The sequence below is a fragment of the Chaetodon auriga genome, chromosome 7 (genome assembly GCF_051107435.1).
Source record: "Chaetodon auriga isolate fChaAug3 chromosome 7, fChaAug3.hap1, whole genome shotgun sequence".
Lineage (NCBI taxonomy): Eukaryota > Metazoa > Chordata > Actinopteri > Chaetodontiformes > Chaetodontidae > Chaetodon > Chaetodon auriga.
Window position 1 is genome coordinate 19554754 of NC_135080.1, and position 26740 is coordinate 19581493.

Genomic DNA, 26740 nt, shown 5'->3' on the forward strand with positions numbered 1-26740 from the left:
TACCTAACCTAATCTTACCTAACCCGTAACCCTATCCTCAGTCTTCACCCTAAAATTTAATGATTTACATTAAGGGGACCTGCATTTTGTCCCCATAAGGAAGGTGAGTCCCCACAATGTGACTGTGTAAACAGATTTTTGTCCCCACAACGTGATAAATACCTGGTCACACAGACAGACATACATGGCCAATAGCACGACCCCCTCCAGGCTTACTCCTGGTGGAGATAATAATCTTCAGGTAATAAGTTTCCCCCAAAATGGATATCCAGTGTTTTATAACGGAACTCTTCATTTGTTTTATTCACGTGCAGATAAATATTATATGAGCAATATTAAAAGGTTTGATCATCAATGATTAATTGTCTTTGTGCTGTAATGTAGGTTAGGGCCCAGGAGGCTACTGAGCTGGAACGTAAAACAAACAAATCATTCTCCATAAAGGAAAACATCTTTTAACACCCTCTCCACTGCAGCCTGCACTGTAATGACCCGTATTCCCAATAACAAAGAGAGCTGAAGATGAAAAATGATCAATGTGATGAAGTCATGAGGGGCTTTTGTTACTTATGTTTAAATTTGTTTGCTGCGCACTCTCAAGGACAGTGGGTGTTTTCTGATGCTAAATTCACACACACACACACGAGCAGGCACACACACTCACTCAGAGGCATTCACACCTACACAATCAAAGAGAGAAAACTAATGAAGCCTTTCTGAAACAAACAACTTGATTAAGACTCAGGAGGGGAGAGAATCAGGTGTGAACACCGTGGGTCATGAAATCATGTGTGAACGTATGCCAGAGACGTGTTTTTAAAGATGCAGTTTGTGTGGTTTTAAGGAATGCTCCTCCTCCTCAGGGGGTTTGTTTGGGCATGTAATCGCCAACATCGCTGCTGGCTACCTGGTGAGCATCTTCTGGCTGAACACACTAGCAGGAGAGCTGAGTGTAGGATTGTCTCTGGGAGACACATTTTTGTCCGCTGAGGAGTTCTCTTACTTGTTTTCTTCAGAGCTCTGAGTGAGGCTGATTTCCCTCTCTATAAGTGATTTTAATAGTAATTGGATATAATGCTTTCGGTTGCCAAAAGCAAATCTTTACCTTTACACCAATGCATGCACACACTTTGATTCATCACGACAATTTCAAGATATTTCACTTCTTCCAGCGTTTATATATGTAGCAATAAAATCTTCAAACTCTTGGTTTCACTGCTCAAATAGTATCCAGAGGAATGGAGGCAAAACTTAAGGCAACCAGAGTGATTTGTTTTATTGCCGTTAGTGTGCTCCTAGAAGAAAAAAGAGCTGAGTGAATCCATTACGCTACACAGGGAGCCTAAGTGCAAAGCTAGGAGAACGCTAAAAATAAGGAGGAAAATTAGCTTTAAGGACGATTATTTGATTTAAGATCGGGCATAAGTCAGACCTTTGTGTAAATTAATGAGATGTTGTTTTGTTGCTACAACTAAGCTGCAATTTCTCAAACTCGATCATGATAATGATCATTAGAAACTGTCATTCACAATGTAAATACAGCTATTACTCCTGCTTCTCTGCTATTCTTCAATGCTAATATTTAAATGGGTTTGTGATTTATTTACCTTTTGTGTGTATTCCTTCTATTGTTAATTGGACAGGGACAATTGCAGCCGAGAGGTTCCTGGATTCCAGGAGGGATTTGTTCAGATGGGAGCATCCATTTGTGACTGTCAGCCTCATTTAAACCTGTATTAAGTGATTGTTTTGGCCACACGGGTGCAGCAGCTGGGGTTAAATTGGGATCTGTGAGGAGAGGGAGACCTTGTCCAGCAGGGTTTAGGGGGTTGGCCTCATGTGTGTAGTTACCACAGACCACAGTGTTGACAGGTTTCAAAGGGACCATTTCTTTAGTAGCTGCAGTGAAACATTGTGTTCTGTGGATGTTGATTGTCTGGAGTAACAGAGCAATGAGATGTTGCTGTTTAATTTTCTAAGACCGTTTTCTCAACATATCCTCATGCTTGGTGTTAATTCTCCAGAAAATGACCTGCTCTATTGACTCCTGAGAAAAATATCTTTCTCTTTACCTGCTAAATGCTGCGTTGTGTTCAGCAGCTGGTTGCTAACTGTCTCTGTCTGATGTTTGGTGATGAGCAGCTAGCGTACAGTAGGTGTTTAGAAAACAGCTGCCTGTGGTGAAGCAATAAAGTTGTCAGTCGAGAACAGAAATAATGTGCCAAAAGAAGCTAAAATGCTCTGTTGCATTGAGGGGGACTGCGTTCGTCACTATGAGTGACCCCTTTCTCACACACATAAGCCTTTGATCCATTATTAATATATTAGTATTAAGTATTGGTTGCAGTGTCTTTGAACAGTTAAGTATGTCAAAACTTTTTAATTAGTTTCCATCTGCTATCAACTGACCATTTATGCTCCTGATTTAGGTTTTCGCCTCTCAACTTTCTTTAAAAAGCCTTTGCATTTATTCTCAAGGAGCTGCAAATAAGCAATTACCATGGGTGATAACCTGAGTAATAACACGAGTGAGTAAACACAGAGCGAGATGTTTGAACCGAGAACAAACACACAGAGATTAACAGGAACAGTCATGTCAGATGGAGAGGGAAATGCCAGGAGACAAAGTTCCAGAGAGGTTTGTGAGATGTGCCTGGCAATGGGTTTTTACCATTTTTCACTTGAGGTGGGAGAGGGGGGCAGCTGGGGTGGCTTGGTCTCCATGGAAACTGACATTCCCTCGTAGGTGCTTGGCAGCCGTCGCCAGTTGTTGAGCTTGGGTAATGGTTTGAAATTCTCCGTAAAGTGCCTCAGAGGTTGAGATTAAATTCAACCTGCTCGGGGTAGACTCACGCAGTGACGAATCACACCGTTTTAGAGTGGAGAGAAGAAAGAGATTAATAGCATCCAGACAGGAGAATATATAGCTTGTGATCACATGTCAGATGTTTATTTTTGCTCTTTTGTCCTTGGCTCCGAGTCTGTCTGTAAAATATCGCTTTTCATTCATTAAAAAGCACTTCTTTCATCAGTCGTCACTGACTGCCCTGACACTCCAGGAGAAGTGTATGCAGCCATCACGACAGTGTTCACTTTGATTCAGTCCGGCAGTGCTGTTCCATCAAGTCGACTGTACATTTGCATCATTTATATTCAGAGGCAAGGACATTTTCTTTATGTCAGACATATTAACTGTTATTTCTCTGTTAGTTCTGCACCTGCTCCCTCTTTCCCATGAGCCTTTGCTCCAGCTGGCAGACCTTTCCAAATAAGAGTGGTCAGGCACCGCTGCTTAACAACTGATGAAATGATTGTTCCTCTCTGCCTCCAAGTGCAGAACACTTTAGCTGTATGTGGCAGGTAGTGTGAAGGCCTGCTGCTGATGGGCCTGTGAGTGTCAGCGGCTTGAAAGGATCAGCCAGGCGAAGCGTCTACCTCACACGTCTGCCTTCATGCAACTCATGCAGAAAATGTGGACAATTATTACTGTGTGCATCATTGAGAGCCTTCGGTTGTCTTGGACTCGAATTTGTAAATGTGGGTTTATCTAAACAAGCATAAGACATTTTGCTCGTGAGTTTGGCCTGCTGAGGTTGAATTAGATCTTGTCACACTTGAAGGGGATGTAATGGGATTCTCCACTGAGCAAGTGCATAGCTACATGTTTCCAAGATTATAAGCACCCAGCTCTCCACAAAATGCCATTTGCATTGGTAACACAAAACAGAAAAACCAAAGCATTACTTGAGCCAAATAGGTACCATAAGGACAAATACACAGGGGTGTTTATGGTGGGAGCTGTATGAGATTTGATTTTGTGATTGAATATATTTTGCACACATTATTTGAAAACCCAGACATGAACTTGTACATGAACAGCACTGTCATGCAAAGTTGTGTGTGTGTGTGGACATGTATTATTTATGTTGTGGGGACATGAATCTGTTTACACAGTCACATTGTGGGGACTCGCCGTCCTTACAAGGTAAAATGCAAGTCTCCATACTGTAAATTATTAAAATTTAGGCTGAAAACGTGGGTTAAGGTTAGGGTTTGGGTTAGGCAAGTAATGCTTATGGTTATGATGACTGTAAATCTCCAGGAAATGAATGTAAGTCTATGTAATGTCCTCAAAAGTTGTGGAAACGCGACACTGTGTGTGTGTGTGTGTGTGTGTGTGTGTGTGTGTGCGTGTGTGTGTGTGTGTGTGTCAGTAGCAGATTGTAAAGCTTATTTGTATGCCACAGCAGCTCCTGTTGTTTCCAGGGCTCCTGTAGCCTGGGTGGTCAGTCTCTGTTCAGCATGAGAGAATCAAAGGTTTTCAGCAGGACAGATCGTAACTGCCTCCTGTCTCCTCTTTTCACAATTCTGTGAATGGAACTACAGTGCACAACACCGAAGCAGTGTTTTGCTTGAAAAGAATAGAGGCTGGTTGTTTGACTTTGAAAGGTATATTAAAAGTTAGTGTATTTACTGGTCTTGCAAGTCATCAGATTTGACTAAAGCAGTGGTGTCCAAACTTTTTTCTAGGGCCAGATAATCAGTCTTATTTGAAACAATTGCCATTTCTTTAAGTGGGAATGTAACTAGATGTCAGCCACTCAGGCATGAACAGGTCTCACATCTGGAGTCATATACCATAAAGAATAAGCTGCTAGGAATACCTGCATTTTCCATGAAGCTGATATTTTTTACCTAGGGTTAATTTTAAACATGACATTATTGGTAATAAAATGTTAATATTTAGGTTCAAAACATATGAAACATGCTCTGGTGTCTCACACAAGATCATTCAGAAAGTAATCTTTGTCTCACATCTTCAAGTTCATATATTTGTAAGTGTGATTTTGACTTCTAAGTGTGAATAATGACAGCTGTTCCATTTGAAAAAGCGTGCACAGCACAGCTTTCTGTCACAAATTCAAAACATTCAGAAATTAGGATGTATGAATCTCATTTGATCAAGAAACCGGTAACTTACTGGCACTAATGAGAAGGCTGATACTGGGATCTGGACTGCAGTACACAGGCCAGGTCTGGTTTGAAAGCAGTGGTTGAGATGCGTCACATAGGTGGAAGTCACTTAGTCTCGACCTCATGTGGTTCTTGTTTAAGTCTAACAGAATGTCTGTTCACACAAATATGTGGAGCTCAGCATTTTCTTTGCAAGGGTTCGCATTTCTGGAAAACTGCCTTTATCCACCTGCCGTTAAAAGTTTACAAGAGAAAACTGCTGGTGTCGGCTGCGCCACTCGTTACACGTCAGCTGATTGAGCTGCATCACCAGGGTCCACTGAGAAGGGAGAAGAGAAAAGCAAAATGTCCTTGATAGCTGCAAAATCCTGAAAGCGTTCTTTAAACTCTACAGCCAGCGACGTGATGTCTGTTGCATACTTGTTTTGCCTTGATGTGTGCATATAGCTGGCTCACCACTGCATCTTGCCCTCAGAGGCTCAAGTTCGGTGCATTTAGATGCTTTGTTATCGCAATATAAAAGCCAAGTCTGCCTGCCATACAGGATCTGATAGATCTTGCATTGGTTGTCCCTTTTTAGCCAAGAATTGCTCAATTGCCCCCCTGAGAGAGAAAAATGGCTGCAGTGCAGACCCCCGACTGAGCCACCTCACATCGCTGTAATACTCTCATGTTTGGCCTTTAAGGCTTTGGAGGTCAAGCAGCTCCTCGGTTGCGTTCATATCCTCGTCAACCCCTCTCAAAAAATCAGTAACTGAGCAGTGTCAGATGCACCGGTGCTTTCATCGCAGGCAAATGAAAAAAAAAGGGAAAAATCCACTCCCTTGTCCTCCACTTGTCTCTTAATATCTGATGGCATGTCAGTTCTCCTTGCTTCAGCGTTACGAGCCAGGCAGACATTAGCAAACTGTTGCTTCTTCTCAGGGCAAATGTTCTCCACCATTTTTTGACACAGTCTTTAAAAACATAAATAATCTGATCAATCTGCAGCCAATGCTGGATGATCCAACTGAGCAGATCCTGTTATCAGACACCAGATGTAGGGGGCATCTGTTTGCACATGTACAAACCAACTAGAGAACAGGTCTGTGATCCAGCAGACATGAGCTGGTTTGTTCAAGTGCTCTGGAAACCACTAACTGAGGGCAGGGTGGTTCAGGGAATTAGGGAGAAAATGTTATTTTGGGGAATTTACTACTGGCACTGTTGGTGGGCACATTTTGGCACGAGGAAACATAGACAGCATTCATTCAAATTCCCAGCGAATCCATTATTTATTGTGTATCAAAACGATGATGCAAAAATATCTACAGTGTATTTTCTTTTATGTCTGTGATGACTGTGAGCATTACCAAACCTCTTTAATACTGCACCAGTGAAATGTGAGATGCATCGTATGCTGCAACCACACTGGTGCATTCAGCTACGAGCAGAAGTCAAATAGGTTGATTGCTGCAATTGTAATGACAGTACTTCTATATTTATAATACTGGCAGCCTGTCCAATGCAAGTCAATGGAGGCATGTCCAGCTGCCATCTGGTTTTATTTTGCCTGGCAGAGAGAAAAAACGAAGTTAGCTTGGCTCCACGTGCTATTGGGAAACGATGTCCGATCTTTCTGTGCAAATGCTCAGAAGGCAATCAAGGTGATGATGCAAAACATTTGTAATCTGAGTACTGGTGTATCTGAGCATGTGTGCAGGCATGTAAGAGAAATGTTACACAGGTGCATACAGTATATGTGTGCACACGTGACACGTCTTTAGCACATGTGAATGTTGACTTTTTTTTTTTTGGTGGATATGCATCCGTGCACAATAATTACTTTATGCTCAGTGCCAGGGAAGGATTTAATTAACTGTCTCCTGTCAGGGTAGATAATTAGTCAATACCACATACACACACACTCTCTCTTTCATAAACACAGAATAAGTCAATATGTTTTCCATCCTAACACTAAAGCTGAGTCTGGAATGTACTAACAATTACTTGCTGTTGCAGGAACATAAAGTACAAGTCTTGAGTGACACAGCTCAATAGGCAATTACAGACGAGTATTGAGAAAAGCTGCAGACAGAAACCGAGCATGGTGTGGGTTCTGTCTGCCTACAGAGACAAGCTAATGTTGTTTGATTTTGGTTTAAATTGCTTCATCAGTGTGGTAGCACACTGTATGATCTGCTCAGCCTGGCTTATGCTCACTCAGAACAACAGCAATTATATTTTCTCCTCTTTTTTTTTTTTTCAGGTTCAACATTTGATCGACACACAGGGAGAGGTAAAAAAAAAAGAACTTACTGAACTTACTTCCACGCTTCTCTTTGTTCTTTGTCGACTCTCTTTTTTCGTGCATGTGGAGGCCGACAGGATGATTAACAGGCATTAGACTGTGTCTGCAGCTGTATGTTTGTTCGGGTTTGTGTGTGGATGATACAGAGGCACTACTGGGGAGATTTGTGAACCAGTTTGTCACTGTTTTCACTGCACACATGCACATGTATTCAGTGCAGCCTGTTATCCTAATCATAGCGAACATAAAATGTGGATTAGGGGTATCTTATGGTATCTGTCATAATCACACACAAACAAACCGAAATACTCCAGCACACATGCACCTGCTGTAAAAAAGAACGCTATTAGCAATTAGCATCAGACAGGAAGTCTAATACAACTCACTTTACTCAAACCACACGAAGCATTTTCTCTATCCTGTGTAAGTATTTATTGTGTTATTTAGGATGACAGTCAAAGCTGTGTTGGGTTTTGCCATCGAGGCAGGATTTGATCATTACGGCAATGGCGGACCTACAGCTCTTTTTGGTCTATTTCTGGCAGATGGAGTCTGTAACGGTTTATGTCTGCGGCCTTCCCTCTGTAGATCCCAGAGTATTTTAGTCCAGAATAATCCCCACCATCTGCTGTCTCCTCTACTACGTTTTAGTGCTCAGTATCTCTCCCTCTATCTGTCACTCTGCTTTATTTCCTATTGCATTTCCTCTTCTTGTTTTCTCTGTATTTCGCTGTCATCCCTCCCAGCTGTATTTTTTTAATTGTGATGCCTCTCTTCCTCTCCCACTCTCAATTCAGTCCACCTTCTGTCTCCCTCCACTCATTTTCAATCCACTCCTTCTTTCTCATGAATCTTAATTTCCTTCCTCTGTCCTTCCGTCCACCTTTCCATTCTCTCTTCCTCATGATTTCCTCTTAATATTTGCTTTTCGGCTGTCTTGTTTTAAATCTCTGGATCCCTGCCTCTGACCACACAGACATGCCTCCACCAACCACTTTCCACAAGCTGTCAAATCCTAATCTGGGTTTCATGAACACAGACCAATACACTCTGGTTTCCAGTGCGAAAGTCCTAAAAATCCACCCCATTCGGAAAGCATCATGCTACATTTTACATGTGCATTATTTCAGCAAAACTTTTGCTCAGGATTAAGTTGCAGCAGCTATTTGTAGCTCCATCGTTGAGTTTGTGTGTAAAATCCTTTTTAAGTTCTTAACAACTGCTAGTTAGTTTCAAACTAATGATTAAGTTCATTTGGGTTCAAATGTAAGGAATGTTTTGTCTCAGCAATGTGTAAATCCATTGCTAGACAAAATCTGCAGCACTGTCCAGTCAAACGCAATCAACTGTGGAAGGAAAGGAGTCCTTGAGTAACATAATATCTTAAAATAGCACTTTGAAAAAGCAAATCTTTAAATTCATGGCTAAATATGACTATACATTAAACATACCTGAGAAATGCTTTACAACACGTGAGTGGCCATATGTCAGACCACATATGATGATCCATTTAACCTGAAATGATATTTCTCTAAAGGATCTCAGTTTCATATATTAGCAACTTTGTTCTGTCTGTTGGTTTGGTTTGCTAAACAACATTAAGTAACAAATCTCTGTGCAAGAACTCATTTGTGCGCCTGAAACCACTTGAAGTTTAGTAATGTGTAAATCTACATTAAACTCATGTTATATCTTGGCTAACTTTAAAAGGACTAACAGCTGCTGCACTCATCTCCAGGAGAGCCAGAAACAACATCAACAAATCTGTGCTGGCCATGGCAAATGTAGAATATCTTACGAGCTGCCAGCTCATTCAAACTGCTTCACAATACCTTGGAAAGGATTTAGTTTATAACAGAGAATTACAACATGGACTGACTGATCAGAGACACTGTTCCTCCACCAGGTTTGTTTTGCTGACTTGTGTTTGAACACCGCTATCCTTGAAAAAAACAGACAATTTCACAGCAAGGCTGAAAAGTTGATTGCACTGTTTCCTTTCATTGTTGAGTGCACAATTTGAGTCAAACATGATAGTTATTTTGAGATGTGATAAGATATATCCCTGCTTATCAGAACAGCAGTAGTTTAGAGGCTTGTGACTGAAATCACAAAAGTAAAAAAAAAAAGAAAAAAAAAAAAAATCTCATTTGAAATAGGGAACGCTCTCATCTTCCTCTACAAGTACCACTGAGGTGCCCAGGGAAAAGGCACTTGACTCTGCTGCTCTGCTGCAGTTGTTCTCTGGCAAATGGTACATGACTACTCCTGCAGTGTGTATGACTGTAGCCCTTCCTTCCTCTGTCCTCCTCTCTCACACTGATGCTCTAAGTGAGGCTGAGCTCTCTGTCAAATTAATACAACAGAGAACATGACAACAACACTTCACTTAGCGCAGAGACACGTGCGTTTATGACATCGATGATCTCCAGAGAGAGAAATTCAGATTACTATAATGCGGAGGGTACAAGAGTGCAAGGTTTATTCTCCTTGATAGATTCACATGTGCTGTGTCCCCAAGTGTCTCCCAACAACAACGATGACAACATAGGCAACCAAAATACAGACAGGTATGACATCAGCACCTCAGTGACATGGTTGTCAGCCATGTACAGCACATCTCTTTACCAGCACACTGCTGGATTAACAATGACTGAATGGATTAGTGAGTGAGTGAGTGAGTGTGTCTGTGGGTGTGTGTGTGTGTGTGTGTGTGTGTGTGTGTGTGTGTGTGTGTGTGTGTGTGTGAAAGGGAGACAGAGAGAGAGACAGACAGAGACAGAATGATAAAACACAGCGGTGACTCCTGTGTCAAGTGGGTATTTGATAAAGCCGGATACCTTAAACAGATACTGATAATACCCCGAGATCATCATATTTTGGCTCGACTGCTAACAGTGACGCCACCAAGGGGGGGGGGCGGGGGGGGGGGCACTGTGTTCATGACACGCTTCGATCTGATCTCTAAGGTTTTCAGTGGCCCCACCTGGTTACCCCTATGAAAAATTTGTAGGGGTGCCACTGTCTGCTAATGACATTACATAACACATTCTCCATGTACATGTGAGCTCACACACATGCACGTATATACACCCGCAGCACTGAGCAGATCATATCCTCGCCATCTGACCCAAAGCCATTAGCATGAGGAGTCACAACCTCATCCATCCGCTCCACTCCTTCAATTTCCTCCTCTTCCGCTTCCTCTTCTCTCATTCTCTCCCAGACATCAGGTCCCCCCACATGTGGGACATGTCCTCGCTGAGCTCATCTGAAATGACACGTACAGAGACAGTCAAACAGCGAGATTAAGCATGTAGGTGTTCGCAGCCCCATGGGCACTTACGGTTCAGATTTTTAAGTGGCAACCAACGAGCCAGCCTCTCTTAACACCACTCAGAATGACAAATTTATCAGTTCTCACAATTTTACAGTCCTCTGAAAGCAGACGGTTATATAAAGGCAGATGAAGAAAGCTGCTGTTGAAGTCCTGTTTTAAAACGTCTGCATCTTGAGACTTAAGCCTATAGTTTGGTTTAATAAATGATAATGATGATGCTTGAAATATTGAAATATTGAAATATTGTATTTGTCTTTTGTAAAGAGGACCATAAACTGTGTGTGTGTGTGTGTGTGTGTGTGTGTGTGTGCTTGTGTATGACGGTAGCATGATTGCCAGCTGGGCCATTTATGCTAAAACTGCATGCTTCTCCGCTGCTGTAAATTGCTTTGGATTGCTGTTAATAGCTACTTTTGCCAATTCCCTGTGAGTCCAATATTAAAATCTGCCATGATGTCATTCTTCTGTAGTTCTTTCATCCTCACTGCTGCAATGTATTTCTTGGATTACTGTATTTTAGCATTGCGTAGTGCTCTAAGAATGTCAGCAATGAATATAAGGCATGCAATCTGCTTGACTATTCAAAACGCTCCTAATTGAAATGCTGAAAAGACAGCTCTGGCTAATCAGCTTAGAGATGTAGTCCACAGTTGACAGATAATAAAGAGGATCTTAGTGCTGAAGAGTCTATTACCACCCATGTAATGGGAGTTCGCAGAATATGATCTGAGGACAATGGAGGGCTAGGGAAGTTAGGAGGGAAAGCGTGGCAGCCATGGAGGAGTAAAAGGTTGCAAGAGGTTGAAGAGAAGGCTCCTATTGTTCAGAAAGAGGGTTAAAAAAAGTCACATGAAAGGGGCTGAACACCTCCTGCAATAAGGCAATTTTGTAAAACCGAGTTTTAAGGTGAGATTTGAAGGATGTGAGGTAACGAGTTGACCTGATGCAGGTTCCTGTGTAAGAATAAATACATGCTATGCTGAAGCAAGTCAAGCAATCCTTAAAATTAACTGTGAAATCTACTGGAATTCAGTTCAAAGATACATGTATGCTTAACAGAAACCACTGTAAAACATTGGAGCTGAACTGTGTGGTGTCCGGTCTCCGGTAAAAGGTTCTGAACCTGCAGATTCCACCAGGCGCGTTCTTGCAGTTGCTGTGCTGCGGCTGCCGGAGTTGATCATGGCCATGTCACTCAATGCTTGTGATTCCACCGGAAGCACTGCAGCACATTTCAGAAGCGTCCCAGAAGCGCCTCTCTGCTCATCTGGTCTATTTTTGATGAAAAAGCCGCATCAAGCTGCACAGATCAGATCGAGCTGGGCACCCTGTGCAGACTTACAATCCTACATCAGCAATAAACACAACCATGGGAGAGGCACAAACATGAAGGACAAATGGCCAAATCAAAAAACATCTGAGCAGTTCAACAAAATCTGGGAGACAAAAGTCTCTTGGTGGAGTATGAAGCGGTTCAGAAGACGGAACAAAATGGCCACAGGCGCCAGCTGCACCTGATGGAATCAAGATGTAACAATGTCACATGACTTCAGGACTCTGCAACAGGGAACAGTCGTAAACATGTCCTTTTCAGCATTACTGCTGTTTTTCTTGTGAGGATAGTGTCAAAGGGGGACATGTGATCTGTCTTCTTTCATGTGGTCAGGAGTCTGGCTGCAGTGATGAAGATGTGAACAGGCCTGGCCTCTCAGCCAGGCACACAAACAATCTGGCTTTGATCTTAGAAGAGATAAAAGCATGAATAACTTTCTGTGATTCAAAACACAATAAAAGTCATCTTCTTGTTTTATTATAATTTAAATGGACAAAAGCAGGACTCAAGATTAAGATCAGCAATTAAGTTTTAAAATGCTTTGATTGATCAGTGTAGTCTGTTATATTACAAAAGACGTCTCAGAATAATTTCCGAAAGACTTGAGAATACATATGATATATGATAGAGGGACTGTATGCTGGTATCAGAGCAAGTTTTTTTTTTCTTGTGTATTATCATGACACAAATCTTCCATATTGCCCCACCTATTGATCAGACATCACAAAAGTACAAGCTCCAGTAAAAGTAACAGTTTCTAAATGCTGACTACTTTGTTTCCAGCAATAAACACCTCAGAGAGGCTGCTCTGTGGCATAGAATAATGCACCTTGTTTCTGACATGATGCATCTTGGGAAATCATGTTGCAGTGAGTACAGTTGACATCGCAGTGCATCAACGTGCGCTGATGGCTCCGGTGGAGGGATGAAATGCCACAGGACGACTCTCTCCGGCCTGTCTGTCACTCATCTCTCTCTCACTCTCACTTTCTCTCGTACTCTTTCTGACCCTCCAGCCTCGCCTTTCCACATGAACACACACACACACACACACACACACACACACACTCCCACACAAAGTTTCTAAAGCCTCTGTTTATGAGACGGACAGAGGTCAGGGCTGTGCGCTATGTGTGGAATGACACAATACACACTAACACCTCTCCAAGCTGCTCACTGCTGTACTAAAAGAGGGCTGCCACAGTGTGACATGAAATCTTACCTTAGAGTACACAAATAACCCTCTCTTATAATGTGCTGTGGAATATCCTAATCCTATTAAAGATGAAAGTTGAAACAAACACCACTTGGAATTAACAGTGTTAGTTATCGAAGGGTCTCAGTGTGATCAGATGTCCAATTTAAATTAACCTGTCCTTGCACTGACTGTCCTCATGCATTGGAGCTCCTAATAACATTATTTACACACTCAGTACACCAGATACCTCATCTTTCTTGTATATACTAAAATGTGATGTGAACATCTTTTCTCCACACATAAAAAAGCTAATTTAAGCTGATTAAGATGGAGATGGAGCGTATTACTTCGTGAGGTTTAGAGATGCTTGTGGGATTTTTTCACCTATGGACAGAGCCAGGGTAGCTACTTCATTCTGTTTCCAGTCTTTATGCTAAGCTAAGATCAGCTCCTGCCGGCTGCAGCTTCATATTTATCGTACAGACATGACAGTGTGAGACCCTGAGCATGCAATTAGTAATGTCAAATTTGTCATGTGGGTTTGTCATTATTGGAAATGCTCTTTTCTATTCTGTGGCAATCCATTCTATTCTCTTCTCTCACGGTGTGCCGAGAATGTAATGTATATTAGCTCTGTCTGCTCTGCCCTCCAGCCAGGGATAGGACTACTTTCTCTCTACACGTGCGAGGTGGGCAGATGCCAGCCACAGTAACGGAAAGAAAAGGCCACAGCTGAAGTCCCACTGCTCATTACCGTCAACATCACTATCATTAATCATCACACCTTCAAGTATCTGAGACCTGCAGGATGTAAGCTGCGAGGAGGGTTCAGAGGGTGGCGGCAATTTGGTATGGACTTGCCATTAATAGGCCAAGACAAAGTGACAACAGCAATGTTTGTTTTTAACAAGGTCAGTGACTGTGGCGCTGTCTTACTGTTATTTTTGTATAAGCTACAGACTCATTTGCACAGGTGTTCTGCGCAGTATGAAAGCTATCAGGAGTAGATGTTTTTCAGGAAGTTCAATTTTCACGCCGAGATGTCTTTTCCAACCTGAGGTGTGTGTAAAGTGATGGAGACATTGTGGCTACGGGGTGAGGCTCAGGCAGTGGTTAGTGCCAGGCAGCTAATTTAGAAAGTGTTGTGTCAGAGTAATAGGAGCTGAGAGGAAACTCCTGATACGTATCACACACACACACACACACACACACACACACACACACACACACACACACAGACTGCTTTCCTATCTGGATGACTAACTACTGACACTACACACTTGACCCATTTGCCTCCATGTAACAATTATTCAGTGTAAGTAAATGAAAGAAAAGTTGCATGTGGAAGGAGAGGGGGGTGAGAGTGCTTTGTGAGGACAGACAACAGATGGAGAGGAAATATGGTGAGTTTGGAGCGGTGGAGCTGGAAGAGGGGAGTTAAAAGTTTGTCTGTGATTGACAGAGAGAGGAAGGCAAGGGGTGAAGGGGGGGGGGGGGGGGGGGGCAGGAAGAGCAGCTGTCCTTAGATGTCTGTCTCTGAGGACTCAACCAGGAGACATCTTTTAAGTTTCTCAACCTTGGCATTTGGACACCAAGAGGAGTGCAAAAATATGAGAACAGGGCTCTGAAGTAAAATTGTAGGGACAGTTGGATGGAGAGCACTTCCTCACATCTGTCGCATTCTAACTTAAAAAACGTCTTTGAAAAGCGGATATACGTTTCATTAAATGGGGTGAAAGGTTGTTTTCGGATCAGAGGTCTCACATGCGCGATGGATGAATCATGCTCTAAGTTCTGGACGCACTGTAACCTTTTTCTCCTTCCTTCGTGAATTTGAATTGCAGGATTACACGATCTGCTACTGTACGTGCTGAGAGGGTTTCACAATCCCATGAGATCCATTCAAAACCGATTATTGCATAATTTCAGAAATACAAGGGTGACCGGGGGAAATGAGCCAGTTTTCTTATTGATTGACCTTTTGGAAATAAATGGGTTTTTGTGTGCCAAGCGCAGCGGGCTTGAGCCAGCAGAGCAGTGTGGTCCACGCTCCAACCACCTGGAGTGATTGTCATAATCACAGGAGCAACGATGAGGGATCGTCTGGAGCGCGTATTGATTCCCGCTCAGTCTGTAGTGTAGTTTTGGCACACAGGCTGACGACTACATCACCGCACCGGTATTAACACTGCAGCACCAGTGGGACACGTGGACAAGATCTGTGGCCTATTCATCCTCTCCTGACAGGGTAGTGCTTTGCTTTCTTGTCCGTGCCACCTTCCATCTGCCTGTGTGGCAGTCTGTCATACGTGTGAGGAGGACTGATGTGTAACACGCACACACAGCTTTCCGCCGCGCTGATTATGAGGCTATTTGTTTTGGGGATGATTTGGGCCATGGCGTAGCACTCATCTATTATGCAGAAAATATTGCAGTCTTTGCTGGAGGAGAAATCAATAAACATTCTGCTGTCATGTGGCATTCTGGGAAAATTAAAGGATAGCGATGTGCCTGCCGAGGGCCCAACAATGGATCACAGTGTTTCCCAGCTACTGTTTTTTGATGGTAACACTTTTGAACAGCAATCACTGCTGTTATGATTTTCTTGCAGTTTTGGAGAGATGGCGTGTTTTAGTGTCATTATCAAAGGCAGATACATAGATGAAATATTCTGTTTTAAATCAAGCGGCACAGCCCCGTGCCTTCAATATCAATCTGAATAACTGAATTTTGAGGTAAGGTCTTTTTTTATGTTGCACATTTGCTTGCTTGTGATATCTGAACTCATCTGCTAGAGAGGAATTCATTACTCAGCATGGCAGTTATCTTGTTTCTTTTTTTTTCTTTTTAGGTGGAGGCCACTGGATATATTTTATTTACACCTCTGTGAATTATTCAGGGAAAGTGTTTCTAGATGGAGCAAGCTAGCTGTCTACCATCTATGAATGGTTGAGTTATTCTAATGATCCCTCTCTCTCCCATACGTATTAGTGTGTGCCTGCAGGCCTCACCATAGCTGCTCATCAGAGGCTTTCTGGATTGAGAGCAGAAGGATTCTCTCTCTGCAAAAAAGTTGCAGTCTTAGTTGGGCGAGACTCGGCCTCCCAAACTCGGCCTCGCTCGTGTTCCAGATTCCTCTCCCCAGGTGTGCGAGGGCGATGTGTGTGCGAGCGTGAACGTCTTCATGTGTACGACTTGCGTTTGTGCCTTTATCCGTGTGCGTCCTGCTACCTTTTCCATGCGAGTCTGTCTCCCTCTTTGCAGAGGGGACCCTCCCTGTTTCTTTCATCTTCCCCATGTTTCATTCCTCTGCCGTTTGCTCCCACCTTTATACCCTACCTCATGTCTCACTCCTCACTCCATCTTCCTCTCCTCTCTTTTCTCCCTCCATCTCTTTGCTCCCTTTTTATCTGCTCCTTCATCTCTGCTTTGAAGTGACCACAAGGCAAACCTTATGAAATGGAGCTTCATAAGGTCCCTCAGCATTTTCACAGGAGACTTTTCTTGTGTGTGTGTGTGTGTGTGTGTGTGTGTGTGTGTGTGTGTGCCTGTGAACAAGGCATATTTGTCTCTAACTGATCTCTCTGACATGGAAACCAACCTGCCAGAGCTGACAGGACGTTCAAACAATATCCACCTTAGCAATACCTGACTCCAGGCAGCAGTGGTGTTGCAGGTTGAGAAGAAATGACGCTTTTGTAGTGTAGGATGGGATTCAGCGGAAATCTTTTGAAACTTAAGTGTTAGATCTATAGTTTTCCCTTTTACTTTTTTCTTGTAGCTGTGCGAGTTGAACTATTCGTTTTGGACTCCGGCCAGCCGCAACTGGGTCTCTAAAAACAGCAGTCATCAGTCGCTCAGCACAGGCTCCCTCCTTCCTCCTCCTCCCAACACTTACACACACACGCACACACACACACTCCCTCCTTATTCTTCTCTCTCCAAGCCTCCAAGATTCCCTCCTTACTTCCTCTGATCTTCTGAACATCAATCCCTCATTCCTCAAAGCAAAAACGAGGGGAAGGGAGATGACAAAAATGAGATGACAGATTACCTGCTATATATAGAGGCAGTCTTATGCTGCTTCCCTTATTCATCTTCTCCCCGTGCCCTCAAGACATTGGATACACCTTTCGGTTTGTGACTGGCGATGCAAATAGACCCTCTCCCTCATCGCAGCGCTCTCAAAATTCAATGGCTTGAGCTGCTTGTTATCCTAAATGGTGCCGAGCCTCGTAGCCACGACGTGATAGCAGGAGGGTGGACGCATTTACAGATTCGCAGTGAGGTTGTTTCGCAGATGGCCTGTCAATGGGAGGGGGGTTTTGTTGCAGTGGTAAACCCCAGTTGTTTGTCTAAATCTTATTAACTCAGCCAGTGAAGAAATTTGCATTATTTTTAGCTTTCATTGTGACATATTTTGGCACGCAATTGGAGAACAGTCACATTTCTCCTATGATAGGAAAGTGGTAAGTGTGCCCATGCATGTTTGCCACACTTAGTGCCCAGTGGACCCGTAGTAACATACTTATCTGTCTACTCGAGAGAGAGACAGATTACTGTGGTCCACAGTGTAATATCCTCTGTTTCCTCCCGTTCTTTTGTCTGCTAAGTGTTCCTTTAGACTGTGTCATACAGCAGATTTATGTGCTCCTGGCTCTGGGTGACAATATTGTAAAATATGGATTAGAACCACAGTGAAAGGCCACGGATAATCTCACTGTCTTATCTTTTTCTGTCATTCTCACTTTTCTGTGCCCTCTCTCCGCCATCTCATTCGACTGTTAATCGCATGATTTTTCCATCCAGGATTTAGCCTCTGCTGAGAAGATTGATCATTTATATCACAAAACCAATACAGCTGGCCTCTTTCTTCTCACCTCGCCTAATTATACACTTATTACACTCACATGTATTGAAGTGTGCTTACAGGCGAGCTTGACATGGGCTGCTTTATAATAGTCCTTATCAGTTATGAGAGAAGTAGAGACAATCAGTGCAGAGTTTTCAAAAAACAATTCAAAAACTATTTATTGGCATTTGTTGTCCCCACCACTTTGACTTTTCACCAAGGAATAATACATTTTAAAAATGAGCATGCTCTCATTCACGGTGAAGTCAGCGGTATTGAATACGCAACGTAGGTTAAAATAAAGTTTACTGAGAAATCTTTCAGCTGCAGGTTAGTTTTAGGCACCAAAACTCCAAAAGGTTAGGTAAAGGAAAAGATGACTCTGGTTTGACGTGAGCTTCAAGCCCTCATCTCCTGTGTGAAGACCCAGTGTGAAAGACCCCTCCTCCATATTTTTTCGCTTCTTCACACCACATCCATTCTTCGCTCCTGTGGTTATCGCCCCCTGCTGGTACAGCGCCTTCATACGCACAGGCTTTTCACGCCTGCATGAGGCAAAACATGATACTGACGCTCTATTATGCTTTTGTATGATACTGGCTTGCCATTTTATCATGTTGAAAGATCTAAGGCTGTTCTCAAGTCCAAAACAGAAGGGCATTGTTGGCTAAGTGTATTGAATACAGCACATGTGACTTGAGATTGTCTCAGATCTGATCTTAAAAGGAAAAAACTTCCCTCTCAATATGTTCACAGAACACATCGCAAGGATTTGATTCATTTTCTCTTGTTTGGTTTGCTTTCTGTCCACCAGGCCAACAGTGTGAGACTCTGTAGGGGTTCCCATAGTGAACCTGCTTATATATTACAACTTGTTCGTAGAATGATATAACTGCATTGAATACTACATGGTACATTTGATGTAAAAAAAGAAGTTGGCTAGAGGTTAAAGGCAGACACATGGTTTGTTTACTTCCTTCACCTGCAGGCCTTAGTAGACTGCTTTAAATGTGAAACCTTTGTTTTTCTAAATACCAGAGACATACAAGAGCTGTCACTTACGCAGTTGTGCTCAGGCCTCAGTGCATATTTATTCATTCAAAAATATTGCTCCCTTTGTCTTGCTCCCTGCCTTCCCCTCTTACACTTTCATCTTCTGTCTTGCTCATCACCATATCATCAGCATATCGCTGTGTCGTTTCTTCTGTCACTGCAAAGTATCGCTCTCCCTTCATATCACCTGTTTAATCTTCACAGGAGAAAGGGAGGGGAAGAAAGAGAGAGGTAGAGGTGCCGGGCCCCCCGTGGGAAATAATTTATGTTTTTGCATATGTTTACATGAAAGCTAAAGCCCCGATCTACACCAGTCAGCCCCTCTACCTCTGACTTTAGATATGAATAAAGATTCCATATTTCCAATTGGATTTTTCCCTCTTCTACTCCTCATGCCTTTGCCAGTAGCATATTTTTTTCACCTTTTTTTTGATGAAACGCAAAAATATGTGCCAGCAAGGGCAGGGAGAGACAAATTGGAGCCATGAAACTATTCCTTTTCATGCTGAGAGGAGAGGGAGAGCTCTGTTAGCCTAGCTGACATTCCACTTAATTTGATTCATTACTGCGTGGTGACGCTATCGTCGCCTCATGCAGGGAACTGGGCCAGTTGTAGAGCTTTGAAATATCCTGATGGAAGACAGGATAGCCAACACAGTATGACAAAATGCCAAACTGGTGTGGCTTTTTCCCGGCCCTAGAATGAACCGCAAATTGCCTTTAGCACAATTTCTCACCATATGTGTGAACCAATTGTGAAAGAAAATTGTGAAAACGAATTTCAGTCCCACCAGAACCAAGTCCATGGGCCTTATAGAGGTTGAACTCAGTCAGCAGTATGGACTCTCGCTGTGCGGTGCATTATGGGTTATTGGAGTTCTTTATAGACAAACAACTGTGGGCTTGACAGGCAGACTTCATAAGGTGCCTCTATAAAACAGCATGGGTTCTACGCAGGAGCATTATAATACCTTTAAAGGATAGGGTTATTATTTTTTTAGTTTCAATAAAAAGACCAAAAAAAGACCAAAAACCAACTATGCATTAACTTCTCTGTCAATATTTGCAACTTCCATAACCTGTCGCACGTATCCTCAAACCCATTAGTCAATCTTGAAAAAATAAAAAATAAGAAATGCATCATTATTATTATTATTGTTGTTGTTATTATTTACTAAAACAGGTGATCACTGTAGTTTTTAGCAAATGTTACTCAAGCAGGAATAAATAGCGCTTTTATTGGGAACATTTTCCCGGTTGAATGATCTGCAGTGGCTGAATTACAAATAAATGTCCGACAATATGTTCAGTGGGAGACGACAGAGCAGAGCAACAATATGTAGCTGTGATATCACTGACATATGAATGGACCCAGAAGGAGATCAAAGCACAATCTGTCTGTGTGACTTGCTGTTGTATGACTCATACAGTATGCATACACGCGGTCTTGGCCACTGCAAGTTCATGGATTCATGTTAAACCAAACAATAATAAAAATCTGAAATCATTTAAACTCATACTCATTATTAACATCTCATTAAAAAAATTTTTTTATAGTGTAGCAGAAATGAGATCTTCCCGCTGTCACTAGTGTAAATGTCCAGGAGACACATGCCGTTGTTGTAATGCTGCGTGACATTCTGGTTATTCAGTGAGCCGCAGGGAGCGACTCCTCACTGAGAGCCACACGTCATCGAGGTTCCCGTTACCTCTGATACGTATGATTTTATTCATATAAAATAAACATCGTGTGAATTCTATTAACATATTAAGCAAGAACCTGCTTCTGGCCCTCCTTATGATATCAGCAAAAACATGCATTTAAATGAGTAATTATATTATCATTTGTAATCCAGAGCAGGTAAAAGACGGGTCATTACTGTCCTGGAGCTCTGTTACTCTCTACATTTGCATTGTCAGTTATCACGATTTTTACACGCTTACACTCGTCTCTTTGTGCCCTGATCCTTACTGACAAATGTCTTAAGCAGAACAATAAAGAATGGGGCTTTTTTGTTCAGACCAACCCATTTTTCACTATCAACATCCAATGGACTTTGTTTTTTTTGTGTCACAGATGATTGAGGATGATTTCTACACAATGGGTTGGAGTTGTCAGCTGATAAACTTATGTAACTCAAAAGGCATTAGAAGAAAGACGCATTTGACTTTTCCCACAGATGGGTTTGTCTAAAATTGGAGCTGTGGCTCGTTTCTCCTGTGCAGAGTCTCTGGATGCATCTAAAACCTACTGTACGCTGGAGGGAGATCACCTTGATTGGCATACAGAGACTACATTCATTCATCATGCTACACTTTCACACACCGCCACAAGTGATTTTAAATCTAGCCATCCACCAACTTCATCTCCCAAACCCCCACCTTCCTCAGCTATAAATCATCATCTAGCCACAGGCCAGTGGGCAAGGTGACACTCCACCAACACCAGGTGGGAAATAGAGAGAGAGAGAGGAGGGAAGCAGAGAGAGAGAGGGAGGAAAGGGCAATAGGTTGAGAAGAGGGAGGCAAGCTGAAGAGAGAGAGAGTGTGTGAATAGCTATTCGCCTGTCACAGTGGGAGGGAAATCTTTGATGTAAACTCTGTTGGTATTTGGTGTGTACAGACACAGTTCAGACTTGAGTGAAACCCAGAGTGGTTCACGGCACCTCAGAAAGACTCGATCCTGGCTGGAAATACAGACACACCGAGGCCATTGCTCTCGGAAATGCTCAGTGGCTTGGCTGTGTGCATGAGCAAGAACTGGTGTAACCTGGGATATAATTTCTACGGTCTGTCTGGTCTTTGAAGGAATAGTTTGGTCTGTAGGAATTTTCCCACCGACCCAAAGTCAGGAAAAGACATTTTTTTTTATGTCTGTGTGCAGTTTGACCTTATGTTAAACAGTGAAAAGCCTCAGTTATTTCATGCCCGTGAGAGTAACTGGCAATTCAGTGTAGACTGAATGGCGGTTGGTTTATTAAATGACATTGCATGTTAATTATACAGAGTGGGCAAAATGATGAAGTTGTAATTTGAAAAAATACATTGCAGGCAGTGAAATTAAAGAAACGTCCACATGTCTTTATTAGCAGGAATAGTGCTGGAATAACGCTTATTTGCTTTCTTGCTGAGAATAAGATGAAAAGAACAGTTCCTCTCGCATATCTGTACAATAAATATGTAGCTACAGCCAGCAGCTGGTTGGTTTGATTTAGCATAAAGACTGGAGGACGGTAGCCTGGTTCTGTCCAAATCCACAAGCAGAAATGTAAAAAAGGAAATGTATAAACAACAATTTGTCATTTTAAGGGGAGTTATGTGCCAGAGGTGCTGGTAGGTGATTATTTATTTATTTATTTATTTTTTACCTTTGGACATGCAGAACCAGGCTAGCTGTTCCCCCGTTTACAGTTTATGCTAAATTAAGCCAACCGGCTTTACTGGAGAGTGGCATCAATCTTCTCATCTGACTCTCGGGCAAGAAAGTGAATAAGCGTTTTTATTCAGCATTCAGCATTTTCCCCAAACTGACATAAAATCCCTGTCAATTCCAAATACAGCACAGCAGCTTTATTTATCTATCTAGAGAAAGAACGCTTTTTGTGCCCTTTTGCTCTGATGTGACCTCAGGAAGTGAGATTTGAAACTTGAAGAAATGCCTTTTTGTCCTGTTGTTTGTGTGTCTGTACAGTACTTTAAAGCCGGTCTGTCCTCTTACTGTTGACTTTGTTCTATTAGACACAGAAAACCCCCGTTGGTTTCTCGTTCATAAAGTTTCACAAGGGACGTCTTGTTTTGATTAGCAAGATGTTCACTGCAGTGACGAGCAGCTTTACATTGGGTTGTAACAATACCAATGATTTTTTTCTACTGCCTTCATTAATCAGCTCTTAAATGTAATGAGCTCGTCCTAGTGGGAGCAGAAGGTTATGATCGCGGCTTCACAGGGGGTTGGCTCACTTAACCTGGACTGCACTGGGTCTTATTTCATGCAAGATGGTATAGACAGAAAATCAAATTTAATTGAATTAATCACCAGCTGAAGTTTAATGACCCTTGCGTATTGGACTATAGAAACCAACGTTACTCCCGTAGCTGCATCATTGCTTGCGTCACAGTGCCTCATTCAAACACAGATGAAGCCATTTACAATCTTGTATTTATCGCTTCTCAGCTGAAATGAAGCAGGCAGGCTGGATGTAATGGTATGAGATTGACCCAGCGGGTTCAGTTGGGAAGGTTCAGTACCACCATGGTTTTATTTCCATTTATCAGCCTGCGATGGTAACAAGGTTGCCCTTGTGCAGTGTTATGAGAGAAGCGCAGCAGGAGGGAGAAAAGAAAGGCAATACAGGCTATTCCTCTGCTGCCATCACTTGCTACAGCAGTAATGGCATGTGGATGCTGCACAGTGGTGGGGTCTCAGCTGCGTTGTAACGAGTCTTTATGCAATTTATAGCTAAATTAAAGGAGAGCAGCGTCAGTGTACTTTCTTCTCACCTGTCTTCCTCTGCTAAATAATACAAAACACTGAGCCGATAGCTCAGTCAAACAGCACTCAGTAACTTCTATAATGTTAGCTCGCCAGTTTTTAAATTTGGACATATTCATGGCTGAAGCCGGTGCAATGATTGGCTCCCTGAGGAGGGAATTAAACTACCTCCTCTGAGAGGGTTCGGCCACAACGCTTCTCCGGTTCAAATGCAAATGACTCTATGCTGATTGTTGTTTTTTTTTTTTTTTTTCCTTTGCCATCAAGGGAGGAAAGAAAGAGAGCCTCTGCTCTTGCCCCCCCGCAGCATTTCTGTGACACAGACTAACGCAGACACATGGACGGCATGTGAGCAGTGATTTCCTGATGTCAGCTACAGATGGCCCGTGCCATGCCAGATTAATGGCGATACTGGGAAGAAAAAAAAAAAAAAGAAAAAGGCTTTGCAGAGTCTGACACAAAGTGCTCAAGTTTACCTCCAAACCAAACTGCTTTGCGCATGTTTTTGAGCTTCATCACAGTAATTGCGACTGCTACAAACTGCGTTGGATTCAGGTTTGTGCATGTCTCTGCCAAACATGCCATTCTGCAGACTTGTGTGTGTGGTGTTTGCGTGTGTGTGTGTGTGTGTGTGTGTGTGTGTGTGTGTGTGTGTGTGTGTGTGTGTGTGTTCTTGTTTTCCAGTTGGCTCCCTGTGTTGTGATGAAAGTGTCTGAAGATAACAAAACAGCTGAGGACAGAGAGATAGATGGATGGACGGATGGAGGAAAGCTGAATATAGAAACCCTTTGTTTTTTGAACCGCCAGCTCAGCATCAGCTCATGCACCAGTTTCTCCACACACATCACTTCACAAGGGTAAAGAAATTAAGCCCAAGTCCTCATTTGCCCCCCCCCCCCCGACTATAACTGAATCACTTGTATTAATAATACACAATACTGATACAGTGCTGTCTGAGGTTAATGCATGTGGTATCGCAGGCTTTTCATCGCATTTGCTCACTCACAGAACTCTACTTAGATACATAAAGAGAGCAATGCTGCAGTGTCAGTGGGCTACGAAACACACACATTACCCACGTGTACACACTCACACACACACGCAGTCGTCTCTCTTGCTCCAGGCAGTTCTTCTGCTTGGCTTGCAGTGCTTGTCCTCTTGTTGGCTAAATGGCTCTGGGTAGCCTCTCTGGTTCGCACTATGATAGCAACACTTAACTGTCCCTCCAGTTAGACTGGCATCGCCTATTGTTCAGCTCTGAGACCACTTACGTTTGGCCGAGCTTCTTTTAGATTCATTCAAAGGCAACAAATGACATTAAAGGCCAAATTCTCATGCTTTTTGCTTTGCAGATAAAGCTTTTCAGATGTGGCCATGTGGCACCTACAAACCCACAGATACACAAGCGTGCACACATCTTGTATTTGCACACACTGGAGGATTATTCTCACATGTATTGTACGCATATATTTGTCTATGTACATCTTTATAACTTCACCACTGCTTTTCACTGAAGGACTTCATTCCTCTCTTGACCACACCCACTGCACTGCGGCTTAAGCCTGTTCCGGCTCAAACTAATAACCAGGATATTTTACAATATGTAATAGTCCTGATGATAAAGCTTAATAATTTCCTCAATGGCAGAGTCTGCATCTTGGGGGTTACACTGAATATTCCCTGCTTTATATTAAATCCATATATCCTGAGTGCAGTCTCGCAGGCTCTGCAATAACAGTGGCAGAATTAGAAGTTTGCACTTTAAGCTGCGAGTTGTCATCACTTTGTATGTGCTTAGTTTTAGTCCCACAGCTAGCAGATGCTGGAGCCTATTTGTAGCCCGTCCCTTGCTGGTCTCCCTGCACAATAGAGATGATGTGTGAATTCTGCTTTCAACTAGTCTTCAGTGGAAAGCGTTTTTGTGGGGTGTAACACCACGCATTACACTAATAGAAAGCCAAGGTGTAGTGTAAATTATTATAAAGCACACACTTCAAAGGGTAGGCCTCGTGTGTTAGATAAACAGGAAAGTGAAATGGGTTGAGAGAATTATTGTGCTCCTCTTTCACGGACGTTGCTGTTGTTATTTGGGTTTTATGTTTTATTTTTTTGACTAATGCCAGGAGGCAAGAGGTTCAAACTGCATGTGCTATTTCATGTGTTGGTGAAGGCAGAGTCGACGCTCAGCTGCTTGTCTTGAGGAATTGGCTAACTAATCAGGCATGTCTGTAGTCGGATTTTAAATGTGAAGGAGGTATTTTTCTGAATGTTTTGGATATGTTTTTTGCATAATTACACTTTGACAGTAAAACTGGGAGCAAAAAGGGGCTTTAATTTGATGCTGGATATGGATATTGAATGCAGGGTTTGGACTGAATGTTGTGCAATTTAATTCCCATTATGTGTTTAAAGGTTGGGCTGTCAATTCTGTAATCATTTCAGAATCTTATAATCAATGTATTTTATGCCAGTTTGTGCAATTTCACACCCAGGACAAACGGGAGGGTTAAAACCAACTAAACTCCTTTTCCCACCTTGTCTATGTGGATTATTTCACCACATATTTTTGAAAAACCGACGAATGATGCAAATTCTCTCAAAATATTCAACATCTTAATGTTTTGATGATGGAAATATGATGATGTTTTAATGAATAAAGACACTTTTATATAATATCACTGACTTTTGTTTATTTTGGAGGCTGTTTTCCTCATGGTGGGGTGAAAGTTTACCTTTCCATTTGTCCCTACCTTTCTGCCCATTATATAATATTATGTCAGGATAATGATGAGAAGTATACCTCAGTCCCATGTCTGCCCAGCTGACAGGGGTCTGGCCTCCTCCCAGCCTCCCTGTGCTTGGACTGTCCTCTAGTGTGACTGTGGAACTCTGCTCTACAGTGTTTTATCCTGTCCTGTTGGATGTTCTGGCAGTGTGGCTTTACAGGTTATGACCTAACCCAGCTGTTCACTGGCTCTGCCGTGCTCTCTCTGTGTGCGTAGACCTGGGTGAGCAGCCTCCTGCTCTGCCTTCTGCCTTGCACAGTGGTTCATTCGGCCCATCGATCCGCTCACATCTCACCTGACCACCTCTCTGTAGCCATCTTCTTTCTCGCCTACCACCCACTGAGACACCATCACAAAGACCATGTGTCCACTCTCTCTTCACCCCCCTTCCCTTTCTGTTTCTCTTCTGTGTCCAGCTGGCT

At 42.6% G+C, this 26740-nt stretch overlaps 1 protein-coding gene across 2 annotated transcripts in view; it reads left to right on the forward strand.

Moving 5' to 3' along the window:
• The window catches only part of igsf11 (immunoglobulin superfamily member 11), a 92024-nt gene that overhangs the window by 20274 nt on the left and 45010 nt on the right, over positions 1 to 26740 (forward strand). The window contains exon 2 of one of the 2 annotated variants that reach the window (XM_076735475.1): positions 7223 to 7252. The exons of the other annotated variant lie outside the window; for it this stretch is intronic. Coding sequence (XP_076591590.1) covers positions 7223 to 7252 — 30 coding nt within the window. The remainder of the gene's footprint in view (positions 1 to 7222; positions 7253 to 26740) is intronic. 2 annotated transcript variants of the gene reach the window in all.